The sequence below is a fragment of the Poromitra crassiceps genome (genome assembly GCF_964638095.1).
Source record: "Poromitra crassiceps genome assembly, chromosome: 1".
Taxonomy (NCBI): domain Eukaryota; kingdom Metazoa; phylum Chordata; class Actinopteri; order Beryciformes; family Melamphaidae; genus Poromitra; species Poromitra crassiceps.
In genome coordinates this window covers 43,266,795-43,285,600 of record NC_139623.1, presented here as the reverse complement: position 1 = coordinate 43,285,600, position 18,806 = coordinate 43,266,795, and the positions used below count along the sequence as shown (strand labels likewise).

The window sequence follows — 18,806 nt, the reverse complement described above, 5'->3', positions numbered from 1 at the left end:
TCTTCACGCAACCAGCAAGAGTAGCGAAAATGTTTCCAATGGGGAGTTGCATAGTCCTGCACATGTACTAAAATAAAATAAAATAAATGCCCCATAGATTCGCACAAGCACACTATTGTGTGCGTGTGTAGCTTGTCTCAATGGTGTACCACTCCTCTGTGTATGTATAGCAAACATTATGAAAAAGATTATAAATTGGAAATTAAACCATCCTGTGGTAACAATACAATGAAATAAATGCCCCCTAATATTATTCACCTACCCATAACGTTACTGTCCATGTCATAGTCATACAATGAAATAAAATAAAATAAACGCTCCATAATGTCATTCACATTCCCCTAACGTTACCGACCATGTTGTGTTTAGCCTCCGTTGTTCACTCTCTCTTCAGCATGTCCGTTTAAGCCTTGCGCACCACCTTCTCCAAAACGAACGCCTTCGCTAGTTTTGGGTCCTTGAAAGTTGCCTCTCGTCCATCCGATGTTGTTATCCTTAATATCGCTGGGTACTTCAGGCCGTAGCGAACTCCCTCGCATCCCCGAAGTAGGCCTCTAACCTCGGTGAAGGCCGCCCGTTGTTGACTCACGGCCTGAGTGAAGTCTGGCAGGATTCTGATCTGGTCACCGTTAGCTGTCGTCACTGTTTTCATCTCTATGGCTTTCTTTAACAGCGCCTCTTTCTCTGGGAAGTGGTGGCATCGTACTATGAACGCCCGTGGTGGAAGGTTATCTTGTACCGGTTTGCTGCGCAGGGAACGGTGCGCACGGTCCAGTTTGGGAGGCCTATCCAGGTTCAGAGCGTCTTTTAGCATGTTAGCCACAAACTGTGATGGCTGCTGTCCATGTTCACGTCCCTCCTTCACTCCCACGATGCGGAGATTACAGCGCCTTGACCTGGCCTCCAAATCCTCGCATTTGTCTCGTAGTGCAGCCAGCTCTTTTTTCATGCTGCTAACGTCTGACTCCACAGCGGTGATTGAATCAGAGTGGCTGCTAGCCGTAGCCTCCAGCTCTGATACACGGTGCTCGGCTGCCCCGATCCTATTGTTGACTTGATCCACCGCAGCTCGTAATTCAGTGCGAATCTGGGCAACCTGGCTCCGGAGCTCAGCAGACTGTGCCGTCGCATTTTCTTCCATTTTGGCCATCAAGTCTTGTTTTAAGCCCGCTATGGCCCTCAGCACTGCGTGGTCGTCACCGGCCTGGGCGCTGGCTGTTTGGCTACCACTAGCATCTTTAGCATTAGCTTCAGAGGGCTTCGACGCTGAATCTTTGCCTGCGCGAGTTTCTGGCATTTTCTTTTTCGTCGTAGTGGACAAGTTATCGTCTTAACTTGCTTTTTGTGACGTGCAATGTCAATCTACGCGACTTGAGGAGAGCTATATCATGAAATTAGTAGTTCCTGTGAGGAGCTCGGCAAAACACCGTCATCACATGGCGCCGCTCTCACCGGAAGTCCGATTATCATATCTTATACCATGGTCTGGGTGAATACTCGATTCTGATTGGCTGCAGGGTGTCCATTAAAAAGTGATAATGTACAGTTGGTAAAGTCGTTCAGCCAAATGGTCTGTTCACCATTCATATCAATGCGCCATAGTTTCAACAGTGTTATCAAGAGAGCAGTTTGAGCTCTATCCCCCTGTTAAGGGTTAATATGGCACTTTTGTTAGTTGAGAAAAAAAATGAGAATGAAAAAATGAAATAACTCTTATTTACAATTTTGATTTTCGTTTCGGAGATTTCCCTCTCCTGACAGAATCCGGCTCTGAGCTATATAGTTACGCGCGTGCCTCTGCAAGCTGAGCGGGGGCGAGCTGCGCCCTGCGGGGGCGAGCCTAGCCATTTGAGCTTTATACCACCGTTAACGCTTAATATGGCACTTTTATAAGTTTAGAAAAAAATTGAGTCGGTCAAAGTAACTATTTAGATTACCCCTGAGTGCTCAGTTTATTAAAATAATGTCTATTTAGAAATCAGATTTTCATTCTGGTCAGCTGACAGAAGCCGGCCTCTCAGCTGTCAACTGTCAAACCCTCTGTTTACAACTTTCAGCGAGCAGCAGCGTGCGCTGCCTCTTATCACTGATACAAATCAAGTCGAAGAGGAAAAAGACGAGATCAACAAAAATAAAACAACGAAATGGGGAGTTAACAGCAACACACTGAGAGACGTCCTTGTACAAAACATACCTGGACTCCAACATACTGAAAGCAGATAGTTTTCAGTCTACTCCTGCCTCGCGCCATTTACGTCTTATAAGACCCGCAGACGTTAACGCAATGCCCTGGAATGCGAGTTTAAACGACCCAGTTACATGGCGTTGCATTCTTAGACATTGCCGTTTTATTTTGTATGTTGTTACATAGGCTACAATTGGCCAAATTATTAGTTAGCTTGACTCTAGAATTGTGCCAGGTGCAGCAGGCACTAAGCGGCTGCTTTATCCAATGATAGCCTAATCTTGAGCAGCCGAGGGGACTATTTTGTCTCGCCGGTTCTCAACTCATATTCAAGGTTATGAAAACTACATTTTGATTGCAAAATGCATGGAAATATAAATGAATGGTCTTGTTTTGTTTCTTTGGCAAGTGACGCCAGCCGGTCCTCGGCTGGCGCCTCGGTTCACGCCTCGGTTCACGCTTCTCGTGTCGTCCCATAAAAAGTGATAATGGACACCTCGTCGTGCATTAACCCTTACATATTGCAGATTTGGTCACTTGTAGTGAAAACAAGCTGTTATGGCTGGATGCTAGAGTGCATGACTTGTTGCAAATGACACATGTTGCAATGCTGTTGTGTGACTTGATACAGTGCAGTGCAGGCCCAGTGAGCTGACAGCTACGCTGCTTATTGTTGGTTATGCTGAAAGCAAGAGCACAGTCACAGCCGTTTCCTCAAAGCCTAACTGACGACATTGCCGTGTTTCCCCATGCTAATGCACTATGTCATATCCTGCCTCTTTCCTCCGCCCACCAGTATATCAACCCAAACATTCAGTTTGACCGCTTTTTAATATGGCTCACTTTGCTTATTCTCTGCCCAGCCCAGTACCCGCCCCGGGTGTGCCAGCCCATGCACCCACATACTGTAGAGTACAGAGCCAGTGGATCTGCCCACACAGACCTGTCAAACAGTTAGATGACATGGCATTACACAGACCTGTCAAACAGTTAGATGACATGGCATTACACAGACCTGTCAAACAGTTAGGTGACATGGCATTACACAGACCTGTCAAACAGTTAGGTGACATGGCATTACACAGACCTGTCAAACAGTTAGGTGACAGGGCATTACACAGACCTGTCAAACAGTTAGGTGACATGGCATTACACAGACCTGTCAAACAGTTAGGTGTCAGGGCATTACACAGACCTGTCAAACAGTTAGGTGACATGGCATTACACAGACCTGTCAAACAGTTAGGTGACATGGCATTACACAGACCTGTCAAACAGTTAGGTGACATGGCATTACACAGACCTGTCAAACAGTTAGATGACATGGCATTACACAGACCTGTCAAACAGTTAGGTGACATGGCATTACACAGACCTGTCAAACAGTTAGGTGACATGGCATTACACAGACCTGTCAAACAGTTAGGTGACAGGGCATTACACAGACCTGTCAAACAGTTAGGTGACATGGCATTACACAGACCTGTCAAACAGTTAGGTGACATGGCATTACACAGACCTGTCAAACAGTTAGATGACATGGCATTACACAGACCTGTCAAACAGTTAGGTGACATGGCATTACACAGACCTGTCAAACAGTTAGGTGACATGGCATTACACAGACCTGTCAAACAGTTAGGTGACATGGCATTACACAGACCTGTCAAACAGTTAGGTGACATGGCATTACACAGACCTGTCAAACAGTTAGATGACATGGCATTACACAGACCTGTCAAACAGTTAGGTGACATGGCATTACACAGACCTGTCAAACAGTTAGGTGACATGGCATTACACAGACCTGTCAAACAGTTAGGTGACAGGGCATTACACAGACCTGTCAAACAGTTAGGTGACATGGCATTACACAGACCTGTCAAACAGTTAGGTGTCAGGGCATTACACAGACCTGTCAAACAGTTAGGTGACATGGCATTACACAGACCTGTCAAACAGTTAGGTGACATGGCATTACACAGACCTGTCAAACAGTTAGGTGACATGGCATTACACAGACCTGTCAAACAGTTAGGTGACATGGCATTACACAGACCTGTCAAACAGTTAGATGACATGGCATTACACAGACCTGTCAAACAGTTAGATGACATGGCATTACACAGACCTGTCAAACAGTTAGATGACATGGCATTACACAGACCTGTCAAACAGTTAGATGACATGGCATTACACAGACCTGTCAAACAGTTAGGTGACATGGCATTACACAGACCTGTCAAACAGTTAGATGACATGGCATTACACAGACCTGTCAAACAGTTAGATGACATGGCATTACACAGACCTGTCAAACAGTTAGGTGACAGGGCATTACACAGACCTGTCAAACAGTTAGATGACATGGCATTACACAGACCTGTCAAACAGTTAGATGACATGGCATTACACAGACCTGTCAAACAGTTAGATGACATGGCATTACACAGACCTGTCAAACAGTTAGGTGACATGGCATTACACAGACCTGTCAAACAGTTAGGTGACATGGCATTACACAGACCTGTCAAACAGTTAGGTGACATGGCATTACACAGACCTGTCAAACAGTTAGGTGACATGGCATTACACAGACCTGTCAAACAGTTAGATGACATGGCATTACACAGACCTGTCAAACAGTTAGATGACATGGCATTACACAGACCTGTCAAACAGTTAGGTGACATGGCATTACACAGACCTGTCAAACAGTTAGGTGACATGGCATTACACAGACCTGTCAAACAGTTAGGTGACATGGCATTGCACAGACCTGTCAAACAGTTAGGTGTCAGGGCATTACACAGACCTGTCAAACAGTTAGGTGACATGGCATTACACAGACCTGTCAAACAGTTAGATGACATGGCATTACACAGACCTGTCAAACAGTTAGGTGACAGGGCATTACACAGACCTGTCAAACAGTTAGGTGACATGGCATTACACAGACCTGTCAAACAGTTAGGTGACAGGGCATTACACAGACCTGTCAAACAGTTAGGTGACAGGGCATTACACAGACCTGTCAAACAGTTAGGTGTCAGGGCATTACACAGACCTGTCAAACAGTTAGGTGTCAGGGCATTACACAGACCTGTCAAACAGTTAGGTGTCAGGGCATTACACAGACCTGTCAAACAGTTAGGTGACATGGCATTACACAGACCTGTCAAACAGTTAGGTGAGATGGCATTACACAGACCTGTCAAACAGTTAGGTGTCAGGGCATTACACAGACCTGTCAAACAGTTAGGTGACAGGGCATTACACAGACCTGTCAAACAGTTAGGTGTCAGGGCATTACACAGACCTGTCAAACAGTTAGGTGACAGGGCATTTTGTATTGCCACATGGCCCCGTTTACCGCACTTTGTTTGCTCGCCAGTCAGAAGAGACTCTTGTGGTTTCTCATCTCTTCTCTCAGAGTTCGACTCACTCACTTCTCCCTGCAGCGCTCACCTCGCCCCTCTGGATTCTCCCTGCAGCGCTCACCTCGCCCCTCTCTTTCCATGTTCAAAGAGGTTTCATTTCGACAGATGATCACTCAGTATTAAATTTCCCCCTACTTTTCCGGGCCAGGAGGTGTGAGTCCTGTTTCATATTCCCGGGCAGGCAAATCCACTAATAAACACTTTCTCATACAGTTAAAGGGCGACTTTACAGATTTTCAACCCGCTTTGCATCATTACAAAATCAGTAGTATATGCAAACCCCCCCCCCCCCCCCCCCCCGTTTCCTGGACCGTGAGCTCCCCGTTCATTCGCAGTACTTCCTGCACCAAATTACATCATTTCATGTCACGAATGAAGGTAGAGAGAGCGATAATGATGGTGACAGTAATAGTGACACCATTGCAAAACTGCTCCAAATTACATCATTATGACATCATTTGGGTCAGGAACTTCTGTGAATGAACTATCTTGCTGCATTTGTTTATAACTGGCAAGTGGCAAATTGCCAGTTGCTACTAGCAAAAATTAAATAGAGAGCCAAAGTGAAACGTCACTTCCTGATTTCTCCCTGTACCAGCGCTGCGAAAAATATGAATGGCGGTGAACGGAGAATAAGGTTACTTTTTTGATCCCGTTTGAACTGTGCCACGGGGGTGCCAACGCTAATTTTGTCAATTTAAAACGTAACTTTGCATGTGATAGAGTTTTTGTCACCAAGAAACCCAGGCGTGTTCGTTGAATGGGAGGAAAACACAGCGAGACTGGAGACTAGAACACAACCGACAACAGACAGGTGGATAAGTTTAAGTGCACAGTAACACACGTTTATTTAAGACTAGCAGACATGAATGGTTATATCAAAGCATATATTAAAATTGGTACAAGTCATAAACAATTGAATAAACTCTTAGATACTGATACCCAAAGTCCAGAAGATCTATTTCAGGCTTCAACCGATCTAAAGTAATGAATAATAGATTGATCATACGCACAGAACATGGTGTTGCAGCATTCATAAACTCAGCCGCGTTCTCGTTTGGCCAATCACGCCACAGAAAAATTCAAAAACAGCTGTTACAAGATAATATTACGTTTGTAACAGACAGAATAAACATGAGTGAAGGCATGAACAAACAATTGAATAAACTCTTAGATACTGATACCCAAAGTTGTTAAAGTCCAGAAGATCTATTTCAGGCTTCAACCAATCGTTTGTCAGCACTGCAGTGACCTGTCATACCTCAACAACAAGTGTTATGGGATGAAAGGATGCATAGCCCATCCCACACTGGGATTTTGTACAGTAAATGTGAGTTTCTGATTGGTCCTGAAGTGGAGAGCCAGGAGGAGTCTTGAAGCAGAGCCACCGCTGTCAAGAATGTCGCAGTTTGTTGCCAAACTGTTGCACTAGAAGTTATAAATCAGAAAGACTACATGCACTGTCGCCTAAGTGACGTCACTTTCTCTACCGGCAAAGCTGAAGATCGGCGACATGCCACGAGCTTCCACAAGAAGTCTTTATACAAAACTAACCCCTACGTTTCAGTTTGACGACAAACTGTGACTTTCTTGACATGCAAAGTTATATTTTAAATTGACCAAATTAGCGTTGGCACCCCGTGGCACAATTCAAACGGGATCAAAAAAGTAACCTTATTCTCCGTTCACCGCCATTCATATTTTTTCGCAGCGGTGGTACAGGGAGAAAGCAGGAAGTGACGTTTCACTTTGGCTCTCTATAAAACACCACGTTAACTGGGAGTTCCTACTCGCAAACTTGGGTATGATTTCTCAAACCCCAATTGCTCCCAGCGCATCATTTGACGTCATTTCAACATGGCGCCCACCATTGTAAGTATTTAACACATTTTTCTTTTATTTTCAACAATAGTAAGCTTTCAGACCAATCAGCATACCAATACAACAGTTGGTTAAACCATACAACTAAACGTTAATGTTGTTATTAGCTGTTAGCTTAGACAGCTAATGGCTATTAGCATCCATGGTTTTGGGACTTGAAGCCTGAAGCTCGAACGCACGTAGGTCGGAGATGGCAAGTCAGTGGCAAGTTTGCCACTTGCCACTGACTTGCCAGCTCCTACCATAAACGAATGCAGCATCTGTCCAGGCAGCGTGTATACTTTTAGCAACCTACGTTAGATGAAACCACGCCCGAACTCATTTGATTGGTTGCCGCAACTGTTTCTTCCTGAAAATGTATGGCAAGTAAAAAAGAATTGGTTAAGATTAGGGTTAGGGGGCGGGGAAAGGTCAGCTCAGGTTGTGCTTCGGCTCGTGCCTTAATGCGTAAGGTGCTTGCCTTCCAATCTGACGACTGGGGTTTGATTCCCAGTCCAACCACAAAAGCATTTTTCTTATTTCCAAACATTAGGGTTAGGCAAGTACAACAATTTGTTTGTGGTTAGGGTTTGGGTCTGGCCGTGGTTAAATAAGAAAACCCTAACCCTAATCTTCTTAACACATTGAGTGCCACAGCGCTTCAGTAAAATTGCCTGGAGCCTGTGCCAGGTTCACTTCCATTCAGTTGAAAACAGCTATAGAATTTTTTCTATTAGGGCTATATTGACAGGACTGGACACCCCTGCTTCTCTCAAAGAAGAAATTTTGTTTCTAGACAGTTCCATTATGAAATGACAGCCTCTGCAGGAAGAGCACTTTCAAGGGTTTTCTGCTGTTTTTTTTTACTTTTCGAGATAAACACACTTTTATGTAAACAAAGGTCACAGAATGAATTCTGCTTCAAGTGTGATAAAATGCTATACCTAAATGAAAGGTTGGAATGTCTACTTTACCTTGGGGGAGAAAATATGTAAAAAGAATGTTTCATTTATTTTTTACAAATATTTGAAAACAGCTTAGTCCAACTTCAAGATGCTCCTTTTTATGGCATCAAGGTGTATGTTGCAGGCCATCTCTCCATAAAGAAACATGATATCAACTTATTTTTTTTTGATGATGAAAGTACACTTCCTAAGCTTTCATTTGGTGTGTAACAATCAAATATTCCACCACAACATTTCATGCAGTGTATTCTTTTCTTCAAAAAAACCTTCAAAGTAGTTTCCAAATAAAACACATTTTTATGCATAGTATTTTCATAATAGCCCACAGAATGAATTCTGCTTAGAGTTGAACAAAATGCAATACCTCAAACGAAAGGTTGGAAACTCAACTCAAGTCAATAACAAAAAGTATGTAAAAAGAATGTTTCATTTATTTTTTACAAATATTTGAAAACAGCTTAGTCCAACTTCAAGATGCTCCTTTTTATGGCATCAAGGTGTATGTTGCAGGCCATCTCTCCATAAAGAAACATGATATCAACTTATTTTTTTTTGATGATGAAAGTACACTTCCTAAGCTTTCATTTGGTGTGTAACAATCAAATATTCCACCACAACATTTCATGCAGTGTATTCTTTTCTTCAAAAAAACCTTCAAAGTAGTTTCCAAATAAAACACATTTTTATGCATAGTATTTTCATAATAGCCCACAGAATGAATTCTGCTTAGAGTTGAACAAAATGCAATACCTCAAACGAAAGGTTGGAAACTCAACTCAAGTCAATAACAAAAAGTATGTGAAAAGAATCTTCCATTTATTTTCTACAAATATTTGATTACAGCTTTTTTTTTTTTTTTTTTTTCCAAAAGAACCAACACATTTTATGAAAAAAAGGCATACACATGACTGATGCTATTACTGTGTTACAACTGCTACTATTCTTGTTACAGTAATGACACTGCTATTGGACGGCTTGACAACAGTCAGACAGCAGGCAGTTTGTGTTTGGAGGTAACGTTACTGTAGTCTTGAAGGACTGAATCCCGCTACAGCTTTCTCTCCAGTGTCTCTACTTTTCAACTGTCAAAGCAAATAAACATACTAAAGCTTGATGGACTGCCCACACACTCGTTGACACTAACTAAACTAAACTAAACTAAACACTGCATCACTGGCTGAAGCGGGGGTGGGGGGGGGGGGGGTGTGTGGGGTGGGTCGGGGAAAGTATCACTGTGAGTGATACTCAAAGTAGCACGGGTACAGGCAGAGAGGTACGTGGTCACAGCCAGGGCAAACGTACTTGGTCTCTTTTCGGAGTCCCTTGGCTGCGCAGTGCGCACATTTTCGATAGATTGTTTTTGTTTTGGTGGCTGGGTCTGCCACTGGCAGTGGCACATGCCCCGCGAAGTCCACATCCAGCCTCGCTGAAGCGGACCTTTTGCGTGGGTGGACTGGTGTTCTTCCTGGAAGAGGAGGTTGGGGAGGGGCCGGAGGAGGAGGGGGATCTGCGGTCCAGGATTTGACCACAGACAGGATGAAGTCTTTCAGGGTTCTGCAGCTGGTCGTTGGGTTGCGTGCCCTGTACACAATGAACGCATTGCTCATTGCGATCTGCATCAGGTACATGACAAACTTAGAGCTCCATTTTGCAGTCTTCCTGATGAAGGGGTAATAGGAGATCTTCTGGTCCAGGCGATCCACACCACTCATGTACTGGTTGTACTCCACCACGCATGCTGGCTTCCTCTGGGGGACTCTCTCACTGTTTCCTTTTTGTCTCACCTCCACAGTTGTCATCTCATCCTGGTGGTACGTAGAAATCATCCGGACGATGCGTTTGTCTCGCCATGCCAGGACCATCACTGTGTCATTGTGACGAGCGCGGTGTTCACCTACTGCCAGGTCAGATGTGGTTACCTCGCGGATGGACGGCGGTTCTCCCCTGTTGACACGGAGTGTGCCAGCTGAGTGGATCTGGAGGCCGAGGAGAAGACGACACATTGACTCGCTGTTGTAGAAGTTGTCCATCCACAAGCGATATCCAAAACCCTCAAGGCCGGCAATCAGGAAGCGCACGGTGTCCTGCAGGGTACTGTGAGTTCCACAGTATGGCTTCATGGAGTAGCAGTAACCATTGGCTGAGTCACACAGAATGTAGCTTTTGATACCGTACTTGGTGGGTTTGGCAGGAGAGTAGACGCGGAAACGTAGTCGTCCTCGAAAATGCATCATCCCTTCATCCACCGAGATGTTTTGTGAAGGCTGGAACATTTCCTTGAATTTGGAGAGGAGCAGATCCAGGATGAGACGAACCTTGTGGAGCCGGTCGCTGCCATCGACCTCCCGATTATCGCTGAAGTGGAGAAACCGCCAAATGAGCTGGAACCTGTTGCGTGGCATTGTGCTCCCGAAGTATGGTGTTTCAAGCGCCACGTCAACAGACCAATACTCTGCCCAACTCGGCTTCTTGACGATCCCAGTGAGGAAAAGCAAACCTAGAAACCGCTTCAGCTCCACCAGGGTCAGCGGTTGCCAGGTGTTTACCCTGGAGTATGGCAGATGCAGCTCATCTATGACAGCAATACACTGTTCCGCGTACTTGTTGGTCTGATCAACAATGAGCAACATGAGCTCGTCACAGAGGAACAGTTCCACAAAGTCGACAGGCTTGTCGGACTGGAGTGATGCTGCCGCACTGGGACCTGGCACTGCGGTGAATGGCAGCGTTTTGGGGCTCCAGTCAGCCATATCCCGCCAGCTCGGAGGATCCAGGGAGGGACGAGACTTGCCTAAAACAAAATGAAATAAAAAGGTTTTTCTTCAGACAATTGTGATATGTAAACAAGCTGTCTTTTTGACAAAATCCAATAATCTTCTCACCTCTTTTGCTTGAAGATGCCGGTAGATGCTCTTCCTCTTCCTCCTCCTCCTCCTCCTCCTCCTCCTCCTCCTCCTCCGACTCTTCTGTATAGTAAAAGTGAGTTTATAAAAATATATTGACATTTCTTGAAGGAAAAAAGTTTGTTTTCAATATCAGATGAATAATTGTAATTCTAAAATGGCCTTCATCTCACCGTCATCACTGGAGGTCAAGCGCGCACGACGTGTGACGCTGGGGGGAGCCCCTTCCTCTTCGTCGTCATCTTCCTCCGAGCTGTGCTCCAACTCTGAAATTGAATATTTTACATGGTATTATTAGTATGCTAACTAATTGCAGGATCGTTATTCTTACCAAGCTTGGTGTTGACGAAAATAAATTGATGAATAATAAAAGGTGTGTGGGTGTGTGTTTATTTTATTTTTTACATTTCTACCTCCATTGTTTTTTTTACTTGCTGGCCAGTGATGCCTGTTCCTATGTATATACACTGTAAGTCACTTTTATGAATACTTTTTGCACTCATGATTATTATTATTATTATTTTTCTCCTGCTTCTTTTTATTATTAGACATTACATTACATTACATTACGGCATTTGGCAGACGCTTTTATTCAAATCGACTTACAATATCAGAACTTACAATATCACATTTTTGTCAACAATCGAGAAGTCATCTATGCATACAATCGTCTGGCATTTACAGCTTTAGTAGTAATAGTTTCCTGTAAAGGATCAATAAAGTAGGCTATCTATGTAGGTTCTAACCTCTGGAAGCCGCCTCGTCCAAGAAGGTTCGCCTCTTAGGTCCAGGGCCAGGGGGCTGCCATTCCTCATCTCTGGCGTCGTCAGGAGATGATGAAGCGGTCTCCTCCGGCTCATCGGTGTCGGTTTCCGGGAGATCTCTCTCCCGAACAGCACGACTGAGAGCCTGTTGCAGTGTGAGCTGCCCAGGCCCTGGGCGCGGCCCACCACGTTTACGCTTGGCCTTGGGCATGACAGCTAAACTAACTAACGCTAGTCTAACTGTACACTAACGCTAATCTAAGACTAACGCTAGTCTGACGCTAGTCTAACACTAACGCTAGTCTAACAAAACAGACACACAAGACAGACAGACAGACAGAGACACACAGACACTTTTTTTTGTTTTTTTTTGTTTTTTTTTACACAGATCCTATCTACCCTGACTGCTAAATGCTAAATGCTAAATCTAACACAGGCACACTCGCTAGCACACACTCACACACACCCGACACAACCCACCCACGCACTCACCTCACACCAAGCACTCGAATCCACTCACTACACAATCTCACAAACTAATCTACTAATCGCTATGTTACTAAATTCTACTAAATGCTACTAAATGCTATAAATCTATTCTCTGCTACTGCTACTGATACTGCTATTGCTACTGCTACTAACCACTCCTACTCTACAAGGAGGCTCTGAGCGCCGCAAGGTTTTAACGTGGCTGCACTGCGCAGCTGCGATGTGATTTTTAAGGTGGCGCCGTGTGATCCCTTGAAGGGATTCATGCTCACTGGCTAGGTACGACCTTAAACAGTAGAATTATGGAATAATATGAATTATGATTTTAGGACGTCCACAGACGTCCTTGGCACTGAACGTTACTTTTTTTTAGGACGTCCACAGACGTCCTTGGCACTCAATGTGTTAAAGTCGAGCTGAACCCAAAAATGACTTTTCTTTTCTTTTAGTTCAAATACCTGGGTATGCAGTGCACCTATTTAATAATGTATGCAAACAAAATCACAACAATCTAATTTCTTTAGTTTTTCACACTTTTTCACATCAAAAGTTCATTTTTCAAGATTTCATTGATAACAGTAATGTACAGTTTGCTGACGCCACCTAGTACTATCAAATTTGTACCCCATTTCAACCAATCATATCACGACATGCAGCTGTCAATCAAATCTTCATTTCAGGATAATTTTCTCTTCCAAATGAAGTCGAAAATGGCGCTTAGTGCCTGTCATCTGGCAGAATTCCTATCCCATAAACTAACTACTAACTTGGCCAATTGTTAGAAACATGAACAAAAAAACAAAAACTATAATCTCTAAGAATGCAAAGAAATGTAACTGGCTCGTTAAAACGCGCATTCCAGGGATATCGTATCGTTACAGCAGCGATAATGGCGCGCGCATCCGAGAGCTTGGTTGTCAGGGGTCACACTTCGGAGATTCCAGGCCGACGTGCTGCACTCTCTGCTCGGCAACACAAAGGCAGCTGGCTGCCTGCGGGTCGCTGAGCTCCACTCCTCCCGTCAAAAGGCTCTTCCCGAGTTCATTTGCATAACTACCGATTTTGTAATGATACTAAGCTGGTTGAAAATCGGCAAAGCCTTTAAATACAGTTAAGCTCCCATAACCAATGGACGCTTTTCTGTCGTGTGACCAGCAGTAACGTGGAAACCAAAACCACCGTGGCCGATAGGTCTCTCCATACATCAGTCTTGCTAAAACATGATCAAACCTGATGATGGCTTGTTCTCAGCTAGCTGCTTTGCCAACATACAGGCTAGGTCATGGGCATCAAGTACGCTATGTACTTGTGGTAATTGTCAGTGCTTTTGGAAATGAGCCAGCTCTATCCTCCTTAATCATTAATCGCCGACAATCAGTAGGGGTTTTACTCATTATTAACCCAAATAAACTGATGACGTGACAGCCTTTTTTCCCCCCTCTGTAATTAAATGTGCCCCCTGCCACGTCCGCTCCACACAACTCTCTGACTCACTTTGAGGTGGCGTCCAATCCCATTGTTCAGGGAAAGCTCAAAGAGTCACCAGTTGACAAATGATAATCTCACTGGCTCTGTACCAGGCAACAGTTATTGTCAAACCTGGTTCTGAAATTAGAAACATGACTCAAACACATTATCAGAGTCAAATAAACTGCAACAAGTGTAGCAGACAAGAGTTATTCTGATCCCAGAGTGAGTCTTTCTCAATTCAGTTCAAAAGTTGCTTTATTGGCATGGTTAAATGCACATATATTGCCAAAGCATGAGGAAGACCATATACCTATTTATACCATGCTTTGGGTGAATACTCTTTTCTGATTGGTCGGCGGGTGTACGTTAAAACCGTGTAGTGCACACGTAGTTCGGCTCAAGTTGAATCACCATTCTAAATTCATGCCCTACCCAACCTGTAACCATATACAGCTGTCAAAGCTTATAAACCATGTCGTGCCTTAAACCCGTTAAATGCACACCTACTCATTGATTGTCCCTTCAGGGGTCTACACACCGGGGCAACGGCAAAGAACGTTACTAGCGGCAACGAAGGCAGACTGTTGTGTCGCCTTTGTCGGGGCCAAAACATAGCCCTTGAACACAGCCTCAAACACTACACTACAGCACGCATGTTCTGCACCTTGAACACAGCTCAAAAACACTACACTACAGCATGTATGTTCTGCACCTTGAACACAGCTCAAAAACACTACACTACAGCACGTATGTTCTGCACTTGAACACAGCTCAAAAACACTACACTACAGCATGTATGTTCTGCACCTTGAACACAGCTCAAAAACACTACACTACAGCATGTATGTTCTGCACCTGAACACAGCTCAAAAACACTACACTACAGCACGTATGTTCTGCACTTGAACACAGCTCAAAAACACTACACTACAGCACGTATGTTCTGCACCTGAACACAGCTCAAAAACACTACACTACAGCACGTATGTTCTGCACCTGAACACAGCTCAAAAACACTACACTACAGCACGTATGTTCTGCACCTGAACACAGCTCAAAAACACTACACTACAGCACGTATGTTCTGCACCTGAACACAGCTCAAAAACACTACACTACAGCACGTATGTTCTGCACCTGAACACAGCTCAAAAACACTACACTACAGCACGTATGTTCTGCACCTGAACACAGCTCAAAAACACTACACTACAGCACGTATGTTCTGCACCTTGAACACAGCTCAAAAACACTACACTACAGCACGTATGTTCTGCACCTGAACACAGCTCAAAAACACTACACTACAGCACGTATGTTCTGCACCTGAACACAGCTCAAAAACACTACACTACAGCACGTATGTTCTGCACCTGAACACAGCTCAAAAACACTACACTACAGCACGTATGTTCTGCACCTGAACACAGCTCAAAAACACTACACTACAGCACGTATGTTCTGCACCTGAACACAGCTCAAAAACACTACACTACAGCACGTATGTTCTGCACCTTGAACACAGCTCAAAAACACTACACTACAGCACGTATGTTCTGCACCTTGAACACAGCTCAAAAACACTACACTACAGCACGTATGTTCTGCACCTGAACACAGCTCAAAAACACTACACTACAGCACGTATGTTCTGCACCTGAACACAGCTCAAAAACACTACACTACAGCACGTATGTTCTGCACCTGAACACAGCTCAAAAACACTACACTACAGCACGTATGTTCTGCACCTGAACACAGCTCAAAAACACTACACTACAGCACGTATGTTCTGCACCTTGAACACAGCTCAGAAACACTACACTACAGCACGTATGTTCTGCACCTTGAACACAGCTCAAAAACACTACACTACAGCCCGTATGTTCTGCACCTGAACACAGCTCAAAAACACTACACTACAGCACGTATGTTCTGCACCTTGAACACAGCTCAAATACACTACAGCACGTATGTTCTGCACCTTGAACACAGCTCAAAAACACTACACTACAGCACGTATGTTCTGCACCTGAACACAGCTCAAAAACACTACACTACAGCACGTATGTTCTGCACCTGAACACAGCTCAAAAACACTACACTACAGCACGTATGTTCTGCACCTGAACACAGCTCAAAAACACTACACTACAGCATGTATGTTCTGCACCTTGAACACAGCTCAAAAACACTACACTACAGCATGTATGTTCTGCACTTGAACACAGCTCAAAAACACTACACTACAGCACGTACTGTATGTTCTGCACCTGAACACAGCTCAAAAACACTACACTACAGCACGTATGTTCTGCACTTGAACACAGCTCAAAAACACTACACTACAGCACGTACTGTATGTTCTGCACCTGAACACAGCTCAAAAACACTACACTACAGCACGTATGTTCTGCACCTGAACACAGCTCAAACACTACACTACAGCACGTATGTTCTGCACCTGAACACAGCTCAAACACTACACTACAGCACGTATGTTCTGCACCTGCGTGAGCCCTACGACTGCAGATATACTGTACAAACTATTGACGTGAAACAAAGCAGTGTTTGCCTACCATTTTCACACCACTTAAATGATTCTGTAATATAGCGACTGCTAAAGGAGAATATATCTGATGAAAAGTTACAAATGGCACTGGTGTGTTCAGGCCTTGCCTGGTGTTTTGCTTGTGGAAGAAGGAAGGAAGAGGTGGAGGTGAAAAATAAGGAGAAAGCGCACTAAATGGGTGATATCATGCAGTGACAGGCTCAAGGGACTTTCCAAAAGGCCACGTCATCATGAAAATATTCATGGATTGGAATTATCAGATGAGAGGAAATAGAAAAATTAGAACATTTTGCGTGTGCCCTCGCTTCTTCTGCACTGCTTCGCTGCCAGCTCACCCAGCCAATCAGAGTGATTGCTCTCACCGACGGCCTGACAAATGGCCGCCGGAAAATCCGCCGACAAGGCTGACTACATGTAGTGCCAAAGGTGCGGGACACGCTGCAAAAACGAGGGCAACAGAAGCTCACGACGGCCCAGACATTGCCCACGCCCGATTATCAGCTGTGTGTGTCAGGGGTTTTATATAAACTAAACATATTCATATGCCAAATAATTTTGCTCAACTCACAATAATCCTGAATCATCTTACCCTCAGGCTTTAGCTGTTCTGAACACCCCTAGAACACTGCCTGTCCCGCCTTGGCAAGCCAGGTTAGTGTGTGTGGCGGCCGTTCTCATTGGCCAAGCTGTGTTCACTGAGTCTGTTGTCTCTGTCTTTGCCCGTCCAGCCCATGCGTCCTCTCAAGGCCACAACCACCACCTCCCAGCCCGTTCTGACCATCCAGCAGATCGACACCATCTTCTACAAAATCCAGGACATCTTCGAGATCCACAAGGAGTTCTACGACGCCCTCTCACCCAACATCCAGCAGTGGGACGAGAAGGTCACCGTGGGACATCTCTTCCAGAAACTGGTGAGGCTGAAATCGTGACGGGCACTAAAAGTGTATTTTTTCTCTCTCTGCCCCCTCCATTCTTCGCAGTAGGTGCCGTAAATGAGTGTTAATAACGTTTGTCAGACTTGTGCTAGTTTTCTGCGCGATGAACCACTCTTCTAATTTAGACTGCGTGTGCATGCGCACGCGTGTGTCCTATTTTTTATGGTCTGATTGCGTTAGTAGGGATATAGCACTGTCATATTTGCTTTGGATTATGTTGTTTAAACGGCCTCTCCCAGTACATAATATAACAGTATAGTTGCTACATGTATGTGTGTTGTGTGTGTGTGTGCTTCTGTGTCTGTGGTCTAATTGTATTAGCAGGGCTCCAGACCTTAGCTAGGCTCAGCGTTAGCGTTAGTTCTATGTCTGTGATAGATCATCAGACACGCAGTCATATTTGCAGTGGATAATGTGGTTTGAATAGGTACTTCCCAGCACATAACTGTGTAACATGTGTGTGTCTTCCCCTATTTTAGATACTGACCACAGTTGATATAAATAGACTGATGTAACATGGTGTAATAAAGGTTTTCTGCTGAGCTGTCAGAAACTTAAGTATGAGTGTTCACAAAATATCACAGAATAAAATGTATTTAATTGTAAGCCAGTGGCCAGATACATGTTAGTGATCAGAATCAGAATCAGAATGATTTTATTCGCCAAGGTATGTTTTCACATACGAGGAAATTGACTTGGTCTGATTGGTGCTCATGTACAGTGTTGGGGGTAACTCATTACAAAAGTAACATATTACATGTAATATATTACTTTAGCAGTAACTCAGTAATATAACTTACTACCAATAGGATTTCAGTAATATTATACCAGTTACTTTGTCAAGTAACACAAGTTACAAATCGGGTTATTTTTTTTTAAATCAAGGCACATAATAAATAAAAATACAATCATTTCCTAATCAAATTGTGTTTTTATGCAAATAACCACTATAGATGACAATAACAAAGGAAAAGGATAACATTTAGAATTTTGGACGGTTTATACTGACTTCAAGACAGTTTAAATTATTGTTTCAGGATGGTTCCAGGGCAGCGATGTCATTCTGCTACTGCAGTTATTTTGGTGAAAGTAATGCAAAAGTAGTGTAATAAGTAACGAGTTACTCTACACAGACATTAATATTGTAAAGTAACTTATTACTTTCAAATGAAAGTAACTATTAATATGTAGTATATTACATTTGGAAAGTAACTTGCCAA

The 18,806-nt window shown here is 43.9% G+C and overlaps 1 protein-coding gene across 3 annotated transcripts in view; it reads left to right on the top strand.

Annotated features, from left to right (window-relative positions):
* The window catches only part of abr (ABR activator of RhoGEF and GTPase), a 387,908-nt gene that overhangs the window by 183,802 nt on the left and 185,300 nt on the right, over positions 1 to 18,806 (top strand). For all 3 annotated transcript variants that reach the window (XM_083650474.1, XM_083650477.1, XM_083650475.1), the window contains one exon: positions 17,377 to 17,562. In XM_083650474.1, the coding sequence (XP_083506600.1) occupies positions 17,377 to 17,562 (186 nt within the window). The remainder of the gene's footprint in view (positions 1 to 17,376; positions 17,563 to 18,806) is intronic.